The sequence below is a fragment of the Pangasianodon hypophthalmus genome, chromosome 21, assembly GCF_027358585.1.
Source record: "Pangasianodon hypophthalmus isolate fPanHyp1 chromosome 21, fPanHyp1.pri, whole genome shotgun sequence".
NCBI classification, from domain to species: Eukaryota; Metazoa; Chordata; class Actinopteri; order Siluriformes; family Pangasiidae; genus Pangasianodon; species Pangasianodon hypophthalmus.
In genome coordinates, this window is record NC_069730.1 from 5,008,671 (window position 1) to 5,028,569 (window position 19,899).

At 39.7% G+C, this 19,899-nt stretch overlaps 1 protein-coding gene across 2 annotated transcripts in view; it reads right to left on the bottom strand.

Annotated features, from left to right (window-relative positions):
- Positions 1-1,178: 1,178 nt before the first annotated feature.
- LOC113543250 (zinc finger protein 236) overlaps positions 1,179-19,899 on the bottom strand; it is a 32,764-nt gene continuing 14,043 nt past the window's right edge. For both annotated transcript variants that reach the window (XM_034314894.2, XM_053227678.1), the window contains 20 exons: positions 18,027-18,287; positions 17,104-17,390; positions 16,805-16,891; positions 16,503-16,639; positions 15,872-15,954; positions 15,635-15,786; positions 15,321-15,503; positions 13,504-13,792; positions 13,180-13,283; positions 12,274-12,687; positions 9,939-10,084; positions 9,628-9,802; positions 9,325-9,522; positions 8,113-8,262; positions 7,849-7,988; positions 7,666-7,761; positions 7,381-7,524; positions 3,998-4,127; positions 3,419-3,592; positions 1,179-2,046 (listed from right to left, as the gene is read on the bottom strand). In XM_034314894.2, the coding sequence (XP_034170785.2) occupies positions 1,877-2,046; positions 3,419-3,592; positions 3,998-4,127; positions 7,381-7,524; positions 7,666-7,761; positions 7,849-7,988; positions 8,113-8,262; positions 9,325-9,522; positions 9,628-9,802; positions 9,939-10,084; positions 12,274-12,687; positions 13,180-13,283; positions 13,504-13,792; positions 15,321-15,503; positions 15,635-15,786; positions 15,872-15,954; positions 16,503-16,639; positions 16,805-16,891; positions 17,104-17,390; positions 18,027-18,287 (3,520 nt within the window). In that variant the 3' untranslated portion in view covers positions 1,179-1,876. The remainder of the gene's footprint in view (positions 2,047-3,418; positions 3,593-3,997; positions 4,128-7,380; positions 7,525-7,665; positions 7,762-7,848; positions 7,989-8,112; positions 8,263-9,324; positions 9,523-9,627; positions 9,803-9,938; positions 10,085-12,273; positions 12,688-13,179; positions 13,284-13,503; positions 13,793-15,320; positions 15,504-15,634; positions 15,787-15,871; positions 15,955-16,502; positions 16,640-16,804; positions 16,892-17,103; positions 17,391-18,026; positions 18,288-19,899) is intronic.

The following is a 19,899-nucleotide window of genomic DNA, read 5'->3' on the forward strand; positions in this document are numbered from 1 at the left end:
TAATTTGGCTTTCTTGAACACTTCAGTGAGAGTCTTGTTGATATCAAGACTTTCATTGTGAGTACAGTGACTGGCACTGGAGACTCCAAGCTATTAATTCTCCCTCACTGCAGGAAATGGTGGAATTATCCAAGGCCAACCTTGTATTGTAAGGCAACCAGGGGACTGGGTGACAAAATCACTTCAAATGTATGCAGTAAAGTACATTAAAAGCGCAATAGAACCATTTAGTTAATCCCTTTTGCCTTCAGACCTTTAATTTACTTGGTAAAATAAAATGAAACAAACCAAAATAAACCTTGCGACCGTTCACTTTAAGTCAATTCTCCTTGTTGTATAGGTTCGTTTATTTATTGCCCACCGTGACATGACCCTGGGAACCCATCTAGGCCTAAGGTCATATTGACTGAAAGTGTCCGGGACAATGTCAGAGTCAGTTATTGATTCTTCCTGTTCTGCCATCTGTGAATAGTGGTTTGTGTGTTTTTTTGTCAGGTTGTTGGCAGCAGAAGAAGTTAAATTAACAGTGCTAAAGTCACAGTCACGGACGGAGTGGGGAAATACGTCAAAGTGACAGTCAGGATTCTCTTGTGCTAATGGATTCAGGCCTTGACTGTCCTCCACAGAGGTGTAAATGTGGACTCTGAGTAGGCCTGGCTGGAACAGCCGTGTCCCATGGGTCGAGTGGTTGCAGGTTGACAACATGAAAACATTGCATGGTATGGTGGCATTATATGCCTGTTGGTAATGTCTGATGCATTCTGGGTTATGTGGAACAGTCCACTATACAGTGCAGTTAGTGTATCCTCTGCATCTGATCTTGGCTGGGCTTTGACTCTGGCAAGGTCATCCTAGTGATATGCTATTGGTCACTCTTCAGGTCGTAGAAACGTTTTTGCTTTTTTGACACTCACACAGCCTTGACACTGCACTTCATGTACCTTGTTAAGGGAAGCTCTCAGGCTCTCCACAGGAACCACATATAGGCTTTGAATTAAATTAGATAGTATTAATTATTTTATTAATTAAGGTTTACTGTTTATAAGGATTTGTGTATTTTCTCTTAGTCTGGATTCGCTCGTTCTACCATCTCACCCTCAAAAACCAAACTTACGCAGTGCTTTTAAAAAAAAGAAACATTTATTTTTAAATACTTCTGAAACTTACAAAATGCAAATCTGACAAAGTATACAGCTTAATGTTTATACACTGGCAAAGCCATCAATGAAATGAGGTTTTATCACTGATATGAGCATGTCTTGCCTATAAATTATTTACACATGACAATACATTGATTAAAAAAAAAATGCTTTATACAAATATAACCATATTATATAACATAATGGCCTTTTTAAGAAATCCAATCCTGATTTTATCAATAAAACACTGCCACTTATACAGTCTGTTGGAGAAGATTTAAAAAAAAAAAAAAAAAAAAAAAAAACTTTTTTCACTGAACTTCTTGCAGCATTTTATTAAACTGTTGAATTTTCTAGGCTTTAAGGGGTTTATAATGAGACATTGATCACTTTGAACTCTGACTGATAAAAAGCTTGCAAATCTGACCTTGAGAATGTTAGACGGTGTTTCGAAGTGTGTGTAACTTGAAATATGTGCATGAATGGCATAATGACCGGAGAGAATGAGTGTGCGTATGTGTGTGTTGGGGACATATATGGAAAGAGAGTGCAGATGAGATGTATGATGAATAGATGATACGGATATAGAAGAGATGATGCATAGGAAGTAGAGGATGAGTGTTTAGGGTTTAGTGAATGACTCTGTGGTGTAGGGGGCGGGGCTGTAGATTTCAGACTGAGTAGACTTCAGCAGATGAGTGTGTAGGGTGTAGTGGAGAATTGTGTGTGGTTAGGGCTTAGGGGAAGACGTTGGCGATGGGACACTGCCAGTCTGACGGTGTCTCCTGTTCTGTTGTGTGCAGTTGCAGTCCTGCTGGAGTTTCGTTTCTGGGAGGCGGAGCCTGTGCTGCCTCCGAAATGCACTCCTGCTCTCGGTCTGCCTCCATTCCCTCCTCCGTCTGCTTACCTAAGACACACACACACACACACACGCAGAGAAGTTCAACACAAGCGTATCCTGTCCAAATAATCACACTGGTGGTGCGTGTAATAAATGATTATAAAAGTGCACATTTAGTACAAGAAAATAAGGGCTGGTAAAGAGGTCTGTAGGGCATAGGGGACAAGTGTGTAGGGTCTAAGTAATAAAAGTATAGGGTATTTGAGGATAAGTGTACGATGTAAGGCATAGGCACATAGGATGTAGTGGATGTGTTTGTATCTAGTAGGGTGGAAGGTGTTTTGGGAGCAAAGGATGTAGGGGATGGATGTGCAGGGTATAGGGGATGAGTGTGCATGCCTATTGTGTGAGCGCTTTTAAGGATTTAACTGAATTATAGCAGGAGGAAGAGGAAACTGAGCAATTAAAACACACGCACGCACACACACACATACATGTTCATCATGCTGCCATCGTCAAGTTCTTTTTTTTTTATCAGAACCTCATGAACACCAACTGTGTGTGTGTGTGTGTGTGTGTGTGTGTGTGTGTGTGTGTGAAGGCAGCAGAACAGGACTTTGACCAACATCCGTTCTTTCGCTAATATACACTGATGGAATGTCCCAACATTTCAATTCCAGTTGTCAGTTGATGATGTAATAACTGTTACTGCAGTTGTCCAATCAGCAGCTCGCGTTTAACTCACACTCGGTATAACAACACACTGACCAGAAGTCTAAACACAAACTTATTACAGGTTTAATATTATCTAAAATCACAGGTTTATATTAATGTGCTCATTTTAATACAGGGTGTCCCAAAAGTCTCCATACATAGCATTAATTAACAGTTTTTAGAAAAATGTCTTCCAAAATTTTTCATACTTAACTTGTTTTGCAGCCATTCCACAACATTATATGTACCTCTAATGGACAAAAACTGTAGTATTCTTTACATTTTCTATAATAAAAATGTTAATCTTGACAAATTTGCTGTGATGTACTCTAAGAGGAATAAAACATTCCTGGACATGCTGTTAATGGAAAAGAATCAGCTTTGGGGATGTAATGGATCACATCACACCGTTGCTGATTATTTTCCTATAAAAGCACACCTCGTTGTGTTTTATTTCTTACAAATCAAATCTTTCTGCACTAATCATTTTAACGTTTGCTAAACATTATTGCTCCTTATTTGCCAGTCAGTGAAATATAAACCATAACACACACTGGTGTCTCCGCCCCTCTGTAGAGTTTACAGAGTTGAAACAAAATTAAAAGGTGAATAAAGTTTGTCTTATTTTATTTTCTAGTTTTTAATCACGTACGCTGGTCTGCGCAAAAGGACAGTGAACAACTTATCCTGCACAGGTGTGTGTGTGTGTGTGTGTGATACTCACCAAAGCCATGTGACCTTTTCATATGAAGCTTCATGTTGCTCTTCTGCGTGAAGCTGATGCTACACACCTCACACTTGTAAGGCTTCTCTCCGGTGTGTTTGACGGTGTGTATGTGCAGCGCACTCTTCTGATTAAACGCTTTATCACACTGCTCACACTTATAGGGCCGCTCACCTGTTCCACACACACACAAGTTAAACACAAATTAATAGCCTAACTTGAATTAAAGTCCCCAGAGCCAGAACAATTATAGAATAATTAGAGAATAATTAAAGGTGAAACCTGATTGAAAACACCTCACCGCTGTTGTACCCTATCCTCCGCTCTATACGTTTATGGTAGCAACCCTAATTTTAATGTACCTTTAACGTAACCTTTCCCTGCTCACCACCTACTGTAAAAGCACTAAAATAACTACAATTATACCTAATAATATATCTATTTTATATATTTAATGTAAAACTTTAACCACAGCAGTGCTTTTAATATTTTTCAAGCTATTAGAAACACTAGTGTGGCACTAGCAACTGTGTGTGTGTGTGTGTGTGTGTGTGTGTGTGTGTGTGTGTGTGTATATACCTGTGTGTGTGCGGATGTGTCTCTCCAGCTGGCTTGGTTTGGCGAATGCTTTTTCACAGCTGAAACACCTGAACACGCGCGGCTTTTGAGAGCTCAGAGACGGACCATTCGTGTGGACAAACTCATGCTCCTGCAACACACACACACACACACACACACACACACACACACGCACAGGGTCATATTCCATAATCTACATTACTGTGAGCCTACTTCACTCTATACGTAATACATAATACATATCATATATAATGCATGTAAGTTAATTATAATACATAATATAACAGTATATATAATGCAGTGATATTATTATAATAATATAGCGTATGTAACTCAGGATGTAATGCATGCTAATACTAATATATATATATATATATATATATATATATATATATATATATATATATATATATATATATATATATATATATATATATATATATAAGGTCAATTACTGCACATGGAGTAATTACAGGCCCATAACTGAAGAACGTGTGTTGAATTTATGAGCAGAATGTATCAGAGAGAAACCGGAGCGCTCAAATACACATCACATTCGACACACACACAAATCCGTGTTAATTCCCAGGGTGTGTGTGGAGACTCTTTCAGCTGTAAACTAGGCTCTAATTTGCTTGCAGTGGCAGATCTCCTCCATCTCCAGATCTGCTCCATCTTAATCAGCCATCAGAATTGATAAGTTGATCAAAAAACAAATCCACCACTAATACTGTGCACCTTATCACACCATAGATTTGATTTTGTACTTTGGAACTGATGTTTAAACGTGACTTAAAACATTAAACAAGTCATACTGCTTTTAGTCACTGATGTCTGTTCCACACCTTATTAGAGGAAAAGTGAGATACTAATGTTTACTTCTGAAGAAAGGTTCATGAACATTCCGCCAGATTTATTCTCACGACATATACAGTCATCAGGTTAAGTAAAATTGGATGAATTGAGGAGCAGCTAAGCACTACTCTCAATATCCAGCACTCTGGATATTACTGCACCCTCAGCAGGAAATAGAATCGAAAATAGAAAAACTTGCACCATCTAAAAAAAATTATTCTAGTTGGTGTGTAGCACAGAAAATTTCTGGCAGAAAATGGTTTTAAAAAAAAAAAAAAAAAAAAAAGACTTTTTTTTTTTTTTTTTTTTTTTAGCTTACAGCTAAAAAAGAATCTAAACTTTTTTACAGAAAAAATAGGCCTACAATGAAGCATCAAATCTAACACTTTTATCAAATAAAGAATTTTAAAGGTAAAGATAATTAGAAAGATAATTAGAAAGCTTCCTTTACTCTCCTTTGCTGCTCAGTATAGACATATTTGATCTGTTTAAGCGGCAGCATGTCAACAACGAAAACGTCAGCCATGTGGAACCATTTCATGGTTCCTACAAGAGCCATTAGACATCACTCTTCATGCCAACTATCAAATGAGGGTACAACGCTCAAGGACTTCTCCACTCTGGGTATGATACACCACTTGAAAACACAGTAACCTGCTTGATATGCAGAAGACAGCAAACCAACAGCAGCAAAAAGGAAAGTCGTTGCCAGCACGCTGACGCTGTGTGTAGCCGCAAAAAACGAGAAAAATGAAAGAAGACAACAACACCAAAGCACAAAGTAAAATTTTTTTAAATAATGGAATTCATTATCATAGAGAACATTTAGCCTTTTTTTGCTGTTTTATCCCAGGTAGTTCTTTCTAAGATTATTTTATTGCATGCAGTATGATGCAGTACATGTTACTGTTAGTCACATTAACAGATTAGTAGAAGAGAGTAATAATTTTAGAAAGGTGATTTTATATTGACTGTTTTTGTTTATTTTCTGCTTAGTTTTGTCCTATTGAAAGGACTGAATTTATCAGTAATAGCTTATTACAGTGTTTTTTCCTAAATCCTTATTTATTTATTGATTTTTTTCAAAATTATGTTTCATTATAATCCAAATAAAAAAATCTTAAAAAAAAAAAAAAATACATATTCCTGGTTTCGGCCCAGTGTATCCTATATTTCAGCCTAAAATTTTCATTCTCTTGGTCCCTAATTATAGATATAAGAAAAAGAGGAGATATATTTGACCTGCATGGAAAGATCGTATGATAATATATAAACAGGGCATCTGCACGGTCTGTAAAACGACCGTTCAACTATTTTACCTTTATTGTACTTCTGTTGATTTTACATCGCTCGAGTCTCCCTTACACACTGTATACTTTCCCAAAAACTTGCACATCATACCCTATACACACAATTCTGAACAGTCATTTCCATAAAGCACTCACACACGAGCGCAGAGCAGGTGTTGTGGAAGGTTATTTGTGTTGAGAGCCACTCTTCCACTTGGCATTACATTAACAGCTTCCAACACTTTGTTGATATCACCTTTCCCTAGAGATGTGTTTGTCCCAAAGCTTTAATTAGTGGCATCCTTGGGATTATTTAAGAGAAAGGGGGAAAAAAAAAATATTGGAGGATGGGTTGTCTCACTGAGATGACTGCAATTAATCATTAACCCTTTTGGTAGTAGTTGTCTAACATATTTCTCAAAGTTTCTTTCAGGATTAGCCCTCTGCAGGGGCAGATTGTTCATGCTGGCTACAGTTTACACTTGACAGGGGGTTGATATGATGTCTGTGCAATGATTCGTTGAGCTACAGGAAAAAGGCCTTAGCTATCTATAGCTTTAAAGAGCAACTCTGGCAAATTTCATAAACAAAAACATGAATTTAACCTCTGTTATCTATTTTTTAAATAATTTCTTTATATATTTGACTAGCATGGAAAGATCATATGATAATATATAAACAGGGCATCTGCACAATCTGTATAACGACAGATTACAGATATTACTTTCTTTAATTGTGTGATTAAAAACAAAAGGAGCGTCTTGTAGCAATCCAGATAACATATCTTCTTTCTTCTCTGGGCTGTGGGACTGTATGATTAACTATTTTAGTTTACTTCTGTTGATTTTACACTGCTTGAGTCTCCCCTTTACACACTGTACACTTTCCCATAAAACATGCACACTGCGTACACACACTGCTGACTTTCATTTCCATAAAGCTCCCACACACAAATGCTCCTGCTGGTTCTGCAGTAAACCCTCTGCTTTGCAAACAAGTGGACACGGGACACAAACGACTGAATTACAGGAAATAGACAACACACAGGAAGATGTTTTCATGACCGCGCCCACCCACAAATATAGGTGGCAGAAAGATGTCAGGTTACAGAGTTGCTGAGTACCAGCACAGTTCATAACGTGCCTTTGGGTGGATGTACTAACATGGTAATGAAGAATGATGGAGAGAAAGAGAGGATTATGGAGTGATTAAGTAATAGACAGATGGAGTGATGTTCACCTTGAGGTGTGTTTGTCGTTTGAAGGCCTTGTTACACACACCGCAGACGTAGCAGCGTTCTTTGCCGTGTTCTATCCTCCAGTGGCGGCGCAGCATGGTCGCTGAGGAGAATTCCATACTGCAGTAGAAACACTGATTCGCCACCTGCACACACGCCCCCACCCACTCACATGTTAACACATGTTTATTAACACATTTAAATCAACACACAACACTGCTTAGTCACACATGTAACATTTAGCTAACTAAGCTAGATCGAAGGCTTACAAACACACACAAACTTACCTTGGTTTCCTCTGACTGAGGTATACCCTGTTGAGTCATGCTTGCCGGCTGCACTGATGATGCCTCCTCACACACCACAGCTGGGAACTGCTGACCCTGCACACACAGACACACATTCTCAAGAAGCCTGAGCATATTTTGTATGATCTTGTGTCTGTGTAAAATGTGTGTATGTGTTCATACCTGTGTGTTGAGGTTCAGTGTAACTGTGTCCAGCATCTGTGTATCCGCCAATGCAAGTGTGACGTTGCTGTCAGTGGTCACGCTCCCTGATGACATCGACATGTTCTGGGAAAGAGAGGTGCTGGGAGCCAGAGTGGTAACTATAATACCACACACACACACACACACACACACACACACACACACACACACACACGCAATGATGATGAATGAGTAATAATATAATGAAGGGTCACCAAGTGTGATTGTGGGTGTGGCTCTCACCTGCCATGCTGGAGGGGGCGGTGCTTTGGGTGAGGAGCTGCTCAGAGCTGAGAGCCAGAGAGTTGCTGCTGGAGGGAGGTGTGGTCAATCTCAAGGCCCCGCCCATTTCCACTCCTGCACCTGCACATGGTGGAGGCAACAGATCCTGACCTAGAAAGAGATTATTATTATTAGAAGTAGTAGTCATAGTAGTAGTAGTAGTAGTAACATTAATAGTAACAGTGACGGTAGTTAAAGTAGTAGTAACAGTAGTAACAGTAGTAATTTAAATCTGTATCTGGATTTCTTTAAAGCTGCTTTGTGACATTGTCCATTGTTAAATGCACTATATAAATAACTGAATTGAACTGAATTGAGTAGTAGTAACAATGAAAGTGGTGGTAGTACTAGTAATAACAGTAGTAGTAGACATCGTAGTAACAGTAGAAGAAGTAACACTAGTAGTAGTAACAGCAGCAGCAGCAGCAGCAGCAGTAGTAGTACTAGTAGTAGAAGTAACAGTATTAGTAGGAATAATAACAGTGGTAGAACTAGTAGTAACAGTGGTAGTAGTAACAATAGTATTAGGAGTAGTAACAGTAGCAACAGTAGTGGTAGTAATGGTAGTGGTAACAGTATTAGTATTAACAGTGGTAGCAGCAACAGTAGCACTAGTAGGAGTAGTAGTATTAGTATTAACAGTTGTAGTACTAGTAGGAACAGTGACAGTAGTAGTAGTAGGAACAGTGGTAGTAGGAACAGTTGTAGTACTAGTAGGAACAGTGACAGTAGTAGTAGTAGGAACAGTAGGTAGGAACAGTGGTAGTAGTAACAGTAGGAACAGTGGTAGTAGTAACTGGTAGTAATAGTAGTAGTAATAGAGCCAATAAAGTTATTACTGGCTATTATTAGCTATCAAGCAACTTAAAGTGACTAAAAGCATCTGAAGAATCAATTTTAGAATTTTAGAAGAATTTTTAGAAGAATTAATGAACATGCTTAATGTACTGCTGCCCAATCCAAACACAAACACGGGTACGCTAACCTATATTTAAATTCTTATTGTATTGTGTATTGTATGAAATTAATCTTAGATGTATGGTGAATTTTCTTAGCAATTTACCAAACAAGTCTGAGTAAAAATGTTGATGTTCCTGACTGTTCCTGAACTATAAGCATGAGGTCATTTGTGTGTGTGTGTGTGTGTGTATATATATATATATATATATATACCTGATATAGTAAGTGTGATCTCTTGGTTGCTATTGGCCAGTGTGTTGGTATTAGTGGTATGAGTGTGTGTGTCAGTCTGTGTTTGGGGGAGAGTGTGTGCATGTGAGTTGCTGATGGTGAGTGTGATCTCCGGTGCTCCTGAACTGCCGTTCCCCACCAGCGCCGGTGCTCCGACCACCTGAGCCAACTGCTCCGAGCCTACACACACACACACCGCATTCAATTGGTTTAATGGAATCATGACACTTAGTGTGGACTCTATATTAGACTTCATTGTGTGTGTGTTGTGAGAGACAGAAAGACCTGCGTGTTCCTGCTCTGTGAGGTTGCCGATGGTAACGCTCGGGTTCTGGATCACAACATTAGTGTGTCCTGCAGCATCACTGGCCAGCAGGTGTGCGTTGGCGTGGGATGACAAGGTGGAGTCAATACTTAATACACCGCTCTGTAGAGTCTGCTGCAGGATACTAGGGTCAATCTGCACATACACAAACACACACAAACACGGTTACACTGAGCACGTACATTCCTTTGCTTAGCCTTGGTTTAAAACTTCCACCAAAGTTCCAATGTACAAAACTATGTTTATATTTGGTTTAGTTATTTTGTGTTACCTGCAGTGTGATGTTGTTGATGTTGGCCGTATCGATGCCGGATATCTGGACGTTGGGACAAAGCAGGCCTGTTGGTGCGAGCTGCAGCTGAATCCCCTCTAATGTGGCCAAACCTTCTGTTAGGGACACTGTCAGGTCACCACTCGCTACACACACACATACACACACACACACAGATCCCTTTTAGCCCACAAGTAATTTGACAAAGTGAGAAAAAAACTCATGTTTTGCTGATCTGAGGTCTTTACTGCTTTAATATATCTGCTTTGTCCACAAAATGACTTAAAAATAATGGGGGGGTTCAGCAGAGAGCACGGGGACGCTGATAATTCATCCAACAATCATACTTCAAATAAATAAAAATATCTGAATGTAAGCTCAAAACCTCTGCGCAAAGTGCTGAGGCCTTACAAAGAGGAAAGTTTAGATTAATTTAAGATTATTCAGCCAACAGAAAGGCGCTGCACACTCGTATTCAGTGTCGGCTTACACACACACTTGTATTGATTCTCTGGGTGCACCATTCAGAATATGATTTATTAAAATGAGTAGAGGTGTCCGAGACAGGGTTTTTCAACAGCATCTAGGTAACCACCTTTAAACACAAGCACTTGCCTTTAAGCCTGAAAAAAAATCAGGGGGTAGAAAATACTGACTTCAAGCAAATCAGATTTTTTTTTTCTTTGCTGTCAATGTAATAAAATGTACCACAAGAGCAAGAGACAATTGAAAAATTTAAAATAAAAATACTAATATGTTTGGGTAAATGGCAAACATTGATATAAACATCTAATAGGAGCCAATATATTGCTTCATGAATAGTCCTAGTAGTAATTATCACATTAATCACAACAAATTTGTTTTATTTTAACTACATGGCTTCCACGCTCATTATTCAGCAGCTTATAAAATAGCACTTGATCCAGCACACGCTGTTACTTTGCATTTTATTTTTTTATATTGTGTACCAACGGTTAATGGTGCAAATAACTTAATGAAGCCAGGAGATACTAAATCTAGGTCAAAAAGTAAGGCCCATAGACAGGTTGTACACATAATACTGGCTTGAACTGGAGAAAAAAATGTTTACTTACTTTTAACTGATTATTCAGATAATTATTGGATGAGGTTTTGGTGATTCAGAATGCTAAATGATTCTGAATGATTCATAACATAAACTCCTATTTTAGAAATGCTAAGATATTGCATAGAAATGCCTAAAAAATGTGTGACAGAACCATTTGTACAGTACACAAAAACAAGAGCCAAAGCAAAAAAAAATAAAATAAAATAAAAATTCTGTGATAAGCACAGTGAGCATGCAGGCCCTGTTTAAACTTGTTTTTGTAGATAATTTCAATGATCGAGTCGCTTCAGCTAACACGCAATGGAACTGCACGCCTATTAGAATTCTAACACGCACTTATTATAATCTTCCTCCTTCTACCAGGCAATAAGAACACTTGCTACGTGAAGTGTGCAGTACACCAATTAGCTGTGTGTAGCAATGTACCCAGGCTGCTTAGATCGCAATGTTAATTAGATTGCAAGTTCATTTCAACACAAAGCACAGCCAAATACTGTCATAACCATAAGGCTAAACAGCATCAACGGTGTTTTGGGCCTTGACACAAAGCACCACATTTGCTGGAAATGTAAAACTGCTTATCACCCTGGAACATCATCCCCATAGTGAAGCATGTTGGTGGTAGCATCATGTTTTGGTTATGCTTTTCATCAGCAGGAACTGGGAAACTGGTCAAGTTTGATGGCAAGATGGAAGAAAACCTCTTCCAGTCTACAAGAGACTTGAGACTTGGGTGGTGGTTCTCCATCCAACTGGACAACTATGCTAAGCACACTGCAAAAGCTACACTGGAGTGGTACAAGACCAAGAACTTGTTAATAATAGTCCAATATAATGGTCCAATCTGATTGAGAATCTGTGGCAAAACCTGAAAATTAGTCTTCACCAATGGTCTCTATTCAGCCTGACAGAGCTTGAGCAATTTAATTTTGCCAAGAAGAATGAGAAAGAATATCAGGATCCAGATGTGCAAAGCTGACAGAGACATATCTCAAAAGACTTGCAGCTGTAATTGCAGCCAAAGGAGGTTCTACCAAATATTGACCCAGGGGTTGCATAATTATGCAACCAACAAATGTCTGTTTAGTTGTTTAATTAACCTTTGTGTAAATTTTTTGCGCCTTTAATTTTTAGACATGTTGTGTTAGTCAAATTATAAAAACCAATTAACACTACAAAATTTGGCAAAGTTCAATGAAGTGAATAATTATGCAAGGCACAGTAGGTGTGTACACATTTGCATATTACCTGACATGGTAGCTGGAAGGATAGTCTGTCCCACGATGCCTTGCTGCAGCAGGTTCGGGTCATACTGTCCTGTCAGGACTGGGTTGCTGTGGATGTAGATGTTCGGGTCAGCACCCGCACTATGCAGGAGGCCCACTGGAGGCAGTGCTTCGGCTGCGGTGGGTGGAGCCTCCTGGCCCGGTGCATTCTGGGCAGTGACATGGCTCTGAGCGGAATGTCTGGACTTCCTGCTCTCAGTGCTGGGCCTCAGGTGGCACTGCATGTGTGTTTTGCGATGTCCGGACGTACGGAAACGCTGATCGCAGTAGGGACATTTGAAGGGTTTGGAGCCGGTGTGCAGGCGCATGTGCACCTTCAGACTGCCTTTAGTGGAAAACGCTGTGCTGCACATGTGGCACGTAAACAGCTTCTGACCTGCACACATGGAACCATAAACAAACAAAGAAACAAATTCACCTACAGCACGTTTCACACTCGTATCCATCTTGAAGTGTGCACTACTTAGCAGTGTTGTATCCTATTATCCTGGTTCTGTGCCTTTACTTTTCACCACACAACTCTAATGCTTATTTTAAACTCAATCAATATCATATAGACAGACTAGGAGGTGGACAGACATATTAGTGTACTACATAGGGCATGTCAATCTCCAGTATAGGGAATAGGGAGCAATTGGCATTTGAAACACAGTTTAAGAATCTAGAGCAATAGAAACCAGGTGTATACCTGCAAAATAAGCCTGAACATTGACCACAAAAGATCACAACAAACTGCCAGCAGAAAAGCCTATAACAATTTTAAAACTTCACCATTTTGAAATGTGAACACCTAGGCTAAAAGTTTTGTTTAGGCTAAAACTTTGGATTTGCTTATATTTGCAAAGTGATGTCTCGGCTTCTCACCCACCTGAGTGTGTTTTGATGTGGCAATCAAGTGTGGATTTCACCGTGAAACTCTTCCCACACTCATCACACTTATACGGCTTCTCTCCGGTGTGAATTCGGACATGTCTGTAGAAACACAGTGATGTCAGACTGGTGTGTAAGTCAGTATAAGTGAGATAATGGCTGTCGATTTGTTGCAGTACCTGAAGACATTGTTTAGTATATCTAATAATGAGGCACACTGTTGGGTCACCTCTTATGTTTTGTAGACCAATTATCATCACAAGTCTAATTAACAGCAATGGGCGAGTTTTGTGTGTCTATGTGTGTGTGTGTGTGTGTGTACCTAACAAGGTCGCTGGGTTTTTTGAAGCTCTTTGGGCAATACTGGCAGCGATTAGGGAACTTGGGCTCAAGCTCCAGCGTGCTCTTATCCTTGATCTCGCTGATGCGATCTCTCTCTGCAGCTGACTGGATCAGGACCTTCTCAGAGACCGAGGCATCATTACCCGGATCACTCTGAGCCAGCTCGGCCGTCTGCTCCTCTGAAAACGTGATGATGCCCGACCTGATCCTCTTCGCCAGCGAGGGGTCCCCAACATCAACTTCCACACTCGCTTCATCTCCGTCCAGAACTGTAGCAGTCAACAATGAGGACATATGAGATCACTAAACAATCGGGTCTAATTAGCAGCCTTTGATCAGCAAAGCAACAGAGAGGATGTAGATGCCTCTTCACCCTATTCTGTGAAACTCAAAGGCCCTGTTCAGATCTGATATTAACATTCATGATATTAACAATTCATCTCAATTGACCATTTGTGATCGCATTTCGTCAGGGAAGAGTTGCCAAATCTGCTTAAAGCAAGCCGATGTCAATTTAAAGCGCCATTAGTTATTTAGTTTAAAACGCCTTGTTTTGCTGTTGTTATTGTTTTTTATTTGTATTTGTGCTTTATTTTTCTACAGTAACAGATTAAAGTGTGAAATCTTCTGAAATACATTAACAAAATGTTGGAAAATCTGAATTCCAGCAGATGATGTCATTATGGACAAGAGCCGAAATACAGCAAAGCAACAGGTCTGAATGGAGGGGATCTTATTCCAATGATACAGACTCAGCTCTAATCGTCTATTGGAGAGCTGATCGATCAGCGCTGAGGAACTATTGATTACAGGTGAACCATAATCTATCACACTATCAGTCTGATAGCAAAAGTGAAAACTCGTTTAGAAAACTAGATTGAAAAGTTAATTTGAAAAAGGTTCTTAACTGGCTTTGTCTTAGGATCCACGTTTGTCATTTATCAACACGTCACACCCCAAGCACTTCTGAAAGCTTCCAATTTATTTTACAAAATGAGTAGTGCAGTAACAGGCTAAAGTTAACAAATTAGAGACAGAGATAATAAGACAATATTCCTTGCTATCTTGAAAAAAAGCCATCAGCAGGCATTTAAAATTTACACCACGGCACTGCTGAATTCTCGACTCTGAATAGTCAGAAAGTTTATATTAATGCACTCGTTCTAAAAAAAAAAAAACGTGCAGTTGTTGATAAGTTGAAGTTTTCTATAAGGAGATGTTTATTTATGATTTTTGGAAGGAGTGTCCAGTGTCAACGTTTTGTAATAGCTGTTCAAACTCTTCAGGATGGAGGACTTTGCTCAAGCAGCATTTACTGTCTTACTTATTTCAAGAGAGGGAGGGAAAAAAGAGAGGCTGGTGAGGGAATAGTTCTTTATAGCCGCTATAATGTAAGTGATAACAGGAACTTGTCTCATGGACATTCCACAACATAAAATGTAACTATAAATGAATAAATAGTATGGCGTGTCATGCTTTACTCAGTAAAAAAAAATGTAACAGTTGGCAAATGACTGTGGTATAAGAGGAATAAAACCTTTCAGGAAGTGTTGTTATTGCATAATATTATGTATGCGCTTCACATTGGGCCGCATCGCACCAGCGTATAGTTGATTACTTTCCTATAAAATCACACCTTGTCATGTTTTATTCCTTACATAAAACATATCAGTAGGACTCTCTCATGTTTATTATGCTGAGGCTTATGTGTTTTAACTAAGTGATGTGCATCCTTCTTGTTTCTGGTGTTTAATGCTAATTATTATTATTATTATTATTATTATTATTATGCTGTACCTCTGGGCCCGACAGCATGAAAGAGCTTCATGTGTTTGCGGCGTAGCAGGGGTGTGCGGAAACTTTGCTCACACAGAGTACATCGGACCGGCTTTGTGTTAAGGTGGATGATCATGTGGCGATTCAAGCTGCCGTTAGTGGTGAAGGAGGAGTCACACACATTACATTTAAATGCCTTCACACCTGCAGAGAGACAGACAGGCAGAAAGACTTTAGCTTGTTGCCCAAACATATAGCCTCCCAAATGTCTTGTGCATACTAAATATTGCAATACATCACATAGCTGATCAGGTACACATCTAACTGTGGATTACCTGTGTGTGTGTTCAGGTGTGATTTGAGAACGCCGGTGGAGACGAAGTTCCGCCCACACAGGTTGCAGCCATATGGCTTCTCACCAGTGTGTGAGCGAATGTGCTGCTTCAGGTGACTTGACTTCTTAAAGCCTTTATCGCACACATTGCACCTGTACATGACACATTTATATATTTATATTTATATTTATATATTTAATTCACACCTGTATGGGCAGGTTTGGGAATGTATCTCACCTGTAAGTCCTCTTGCTGTTCTCCTCCTCATCCTCCTCATCCTGATAATCCGTCCGATTTGAATCCTGTAGCAAAACAGTCGTCTACACACAAACACACACACACACACACATGTTGATAAAGAGTATGGTGGATTCCATGAAAGTTCGATGCTAAGTGCAATTACAGTGTAACTGTAGTCATATGGAGGCTTTTCTTCATATTTTGTTAACACATCTAAGGGAAATGTTCCTATCAGCTCTGTCTCATTTCCAGACTATCCATATAAAAGCTTTAACAGCTACCTCTTAGCTAGACAGTGTTCTCACAGCTTTAACCCCTTGAACATGTCATGTGTTTGCAATTTTCATTTAAATGCACCAAAAACCAATACTGTGCAACCATTTAAGAGAACAAAATACAACACTACATTAGTACTACTACATTAGTATGACTTCTAAAGTCCTGCTGTGCTGACTGTTGATTGCTGAATCCTGGATATTTTTTGTGGATGATTGTGGAAAGATTAGGGGCAGAACTTGCCATACAGAACACTGCTGACCCACTTATTCACCAGTTTTTATAAACCTGCATTTAGCTAATGAGCAATTCATAAATGTGTGTGTGTGTGTGTGTGTGTGTGTGTGTGTACCTCTGTGGTGTGCACGTTCAGTAAGCTCTGTGTGTAAGTGGAGTTTAGTGCCTGCGACTCCAGCGTGCTCGAATCCTGCAGCTGCTGTACCGAGGAAAGAGTGGGATGCTGGGTATAACCTTCGGAGATGGAGAAACCTGCATACACAAGGCAACTCTCAACACAACATCCCCTGTTAAGGATGATGAAAATCTCATAGTGTATATGAAAAGTAAAAAAGTGAGGATGGACAGCCAAAGAGAACAGAAAAGGGACAGGGATGATGGTGAAGTGTGAACAGGAAATGGTAGGGTGTGTGAGACCTTGTGTCAGTGCAGGTTGGTCATATGCAGGTTGTTGGAGGGTCTGTGTCCCGTACTGGCTGATGTGCTGCGCGTTCACAAATGACTCTGTGGGAGGCGAGAGAGAAAGAGAGAGGGAGAGAGAGAGAGAGAGAGAGAAACAGACAGATAGAGAGACAGAGGGTGTACAGAATGCTACGGGATGCTACAGGACACACACAAACCTCACAAATCACAGACAAAGTGCTTTTGCATCAAAATGGAGGTGTGACCTCTGTGTTTACAAGTAATAGGTGTGTGTGCATGTGTGTGTGTCTCACCTGCATCCTGTACCATAGGCGCTTCCCCTAGCGCCACCGTCTGGTTTCCGCTCACCACTTGCATCATGGTCTGAGGCCCCGCCCCCATAATGGAACTGGATGTGGCCAATCCTGCTGCTCCTACCTGCAGCTCATGGGTTACTGTGTTAGCCCCACCCATTGGGTCTTCTACTGCACTGGTTCCACCCATTGGGACTTCCACAGTACTGGCCCCTCCCATTGGATCTTCCAGAGTCGGAGCTTCAGATGAGCCCTGCTGCTGTCGAAGCTGCTGAGCCAATTCATACCTGCACACAGGTAATAAGAGATGATTAAGCCAGAACCAAAATCCGTTACCCATAACTTAGAACATTAAACACTAAACCCGTAAATCTCTATCTCTAAACCTTAAACCCTAATATCTACATCAATCCCTAATCCCTAATATATAAATTAATCCCTTACCCCTAATCTAGAACTTTAAACCCTAACTGGTATTCTGTATTTTTAAACCCTAACCCCTAATCTCTAAAATAATTCCTAACCCCTAATCTCTGCATTAATCCTTTACCCGTAATCTCTAAATTAACCCTTTACCACAACCTAGAATTTTAAACCCTAACCTGTAATGTCTATCCTTAAATCATAATCTCTAAATTAATTGCTAACGCCTAATATCTAAATTACTCCCTAACCCCTAATTGCTAAATAAATTCCTTACCCTTCATCTACAACTTAAACCCTAACCCATAATTACTATGTTTAAACCTTAATCCCTAATCTCTAAACTAATTCCTAATCCCTAATCTCTACTTTAATCCCTTAACCCTAACCTAGGGTGTTAAACTCTAACCTGTAATCTCTATCTTTAAATCCTAACACCTAATATCTAAATTAATCCTTAACCCCTATTCTCTAACTTAATCCCTAACTGCTAATCTTACCTGTGTGTCTTCATGTGCTTTCTGCAATTGGGGGAGGATTTGAAGGTTTTCTGGCAGTAAGGGCACATGTAGGGTCGAAGGTCGCTGTGCGTGGTCATGTGGCGTCTCAGGCTGCCGTTGGTGGTGAAGGTAGTGTCACACAGCAGGCACTTATACGCCTTCAGGCCCGAGTGTGTGCGGATGTGAGCCTTCAACACACCTGACGACGCAAAACCCTTGCTGCACTGCACACACTTATACGGCCGCTCACCTGTATGCGACCTGAAGAACATTCACAGGCACATACCACTGATCACTTACACCTCTGTTTGTTTAAATAAATGCTTAAAATTCACATTAGAGCTCTGCCGCAGTCAGTGTGTGTAAAGGTGATTCACCACACTGTGGGCTTCCTGTGAACCTTTCTCCCATGAGTGGTGTCAAAAGTGTATGCTGAGAGGCTAATTAGCCCAGTGAAGGTCATTTGTCTCATTAAGGTGGATATATGTGGTGGTTTCATTTCTACTGGAGGTGTAACCTTTTTCTTAAAGATTCTGCAGAAACTCCCCCACCCACCACCCACCCCCCTGACTGAATGCGGATAACTTGTGAATCGCAACTGACTGCTCTCACCAATTAACACAAAGCCTAGATCAACAATAACAGTCCTCAGACTCGAACTGAGCGAAAGTGAAAGCCAGCAGGTTAACTAGCTACTTCATAATCGCCACTGGGGTTGTGTTTTAGATCCGAGGGAGCTGGATCTGCATCAATAGCAGCAGGAAATGTGCTAGAAATCATTAAAGTGGTACCGGTTCTACGTGATGTGAATGTAGCTGGGTGGTGTGAGTGTGCTTTGGACTGATGTCAGAGTTAGGAAGAAGCCTTTGCTACAAAATGGACAAGGCAAGAAACTAAAGTTAACTGAGCAGTAAGCATTTAAACTAATCAATAACACATCAGTTTCTCAATAAAATCATTGCTAGAGCAGCTGATTTGTGGTTATAACTAGCTGGGACAAACTAAAGCAACCCAATGCCTGTTTAAGGTCTTCAGCCTTAAGAATAGTCTGAGTGATACTACCAACTAGAGCAAAGGTTAGATGCAATGTCCTGTTCAGGGTTGAACAAATCATAAAAAAGCAAGTAAAAGCTCCTGGGCTGCTCAGTCTCATGTTTTGGAATCCTAATGGACTAGGCTAAAAATTGGTACCTAACGTAATGTAATAACTAGAGGTGTAAGGATCAATGCATCGATTTAAAATGCAATGATTGAAATGAATCAAAGCAACAATCATAAATCAATCATTATGGATTATAACTGATTATGAATCTATTATTATTGAAAAAGAACAGACAAAAAAAATTTCTAAAATATTTCTAAAGTGATGTGTAAATAGGTTAGCAAGGTGATTTGATTACTCGTAACTCTGATGCTTAAAATAGTCCTCTACATCATCAACATTCGTTAATTATCAGTAGGCCTACGCCAGATTCTGAACCAAATTGGCCACATATTGATTAGACTATTGATTACTAATATATCATATTGCATTGTAGCAAATTCAATTATCAAATCATTGCCTTATGAATCGAAATCGTATTGTAGCAGACTGTGTGATATCGTTAAATACTGAATAGCTGCATTAAGAATCAAAATATTGTACTGTAACAGATTCTGTGGTATTGTCAAATATCAAATTGTTGCCTTAAGAATCTAAATCGTATCATATTGTGTGGAAGCCTGAAGGTTACACCCCTAGTAATAATGTATGGTGAGCCAGTTGGCTAGTTAAGTCCACTAATACAGACTAAGGAAAACAAATGAGTATATGATCATTATGAGTTATATGCTGATGATGCACTTTCATCAAAGTTTCCGCCTACTTGTGGTC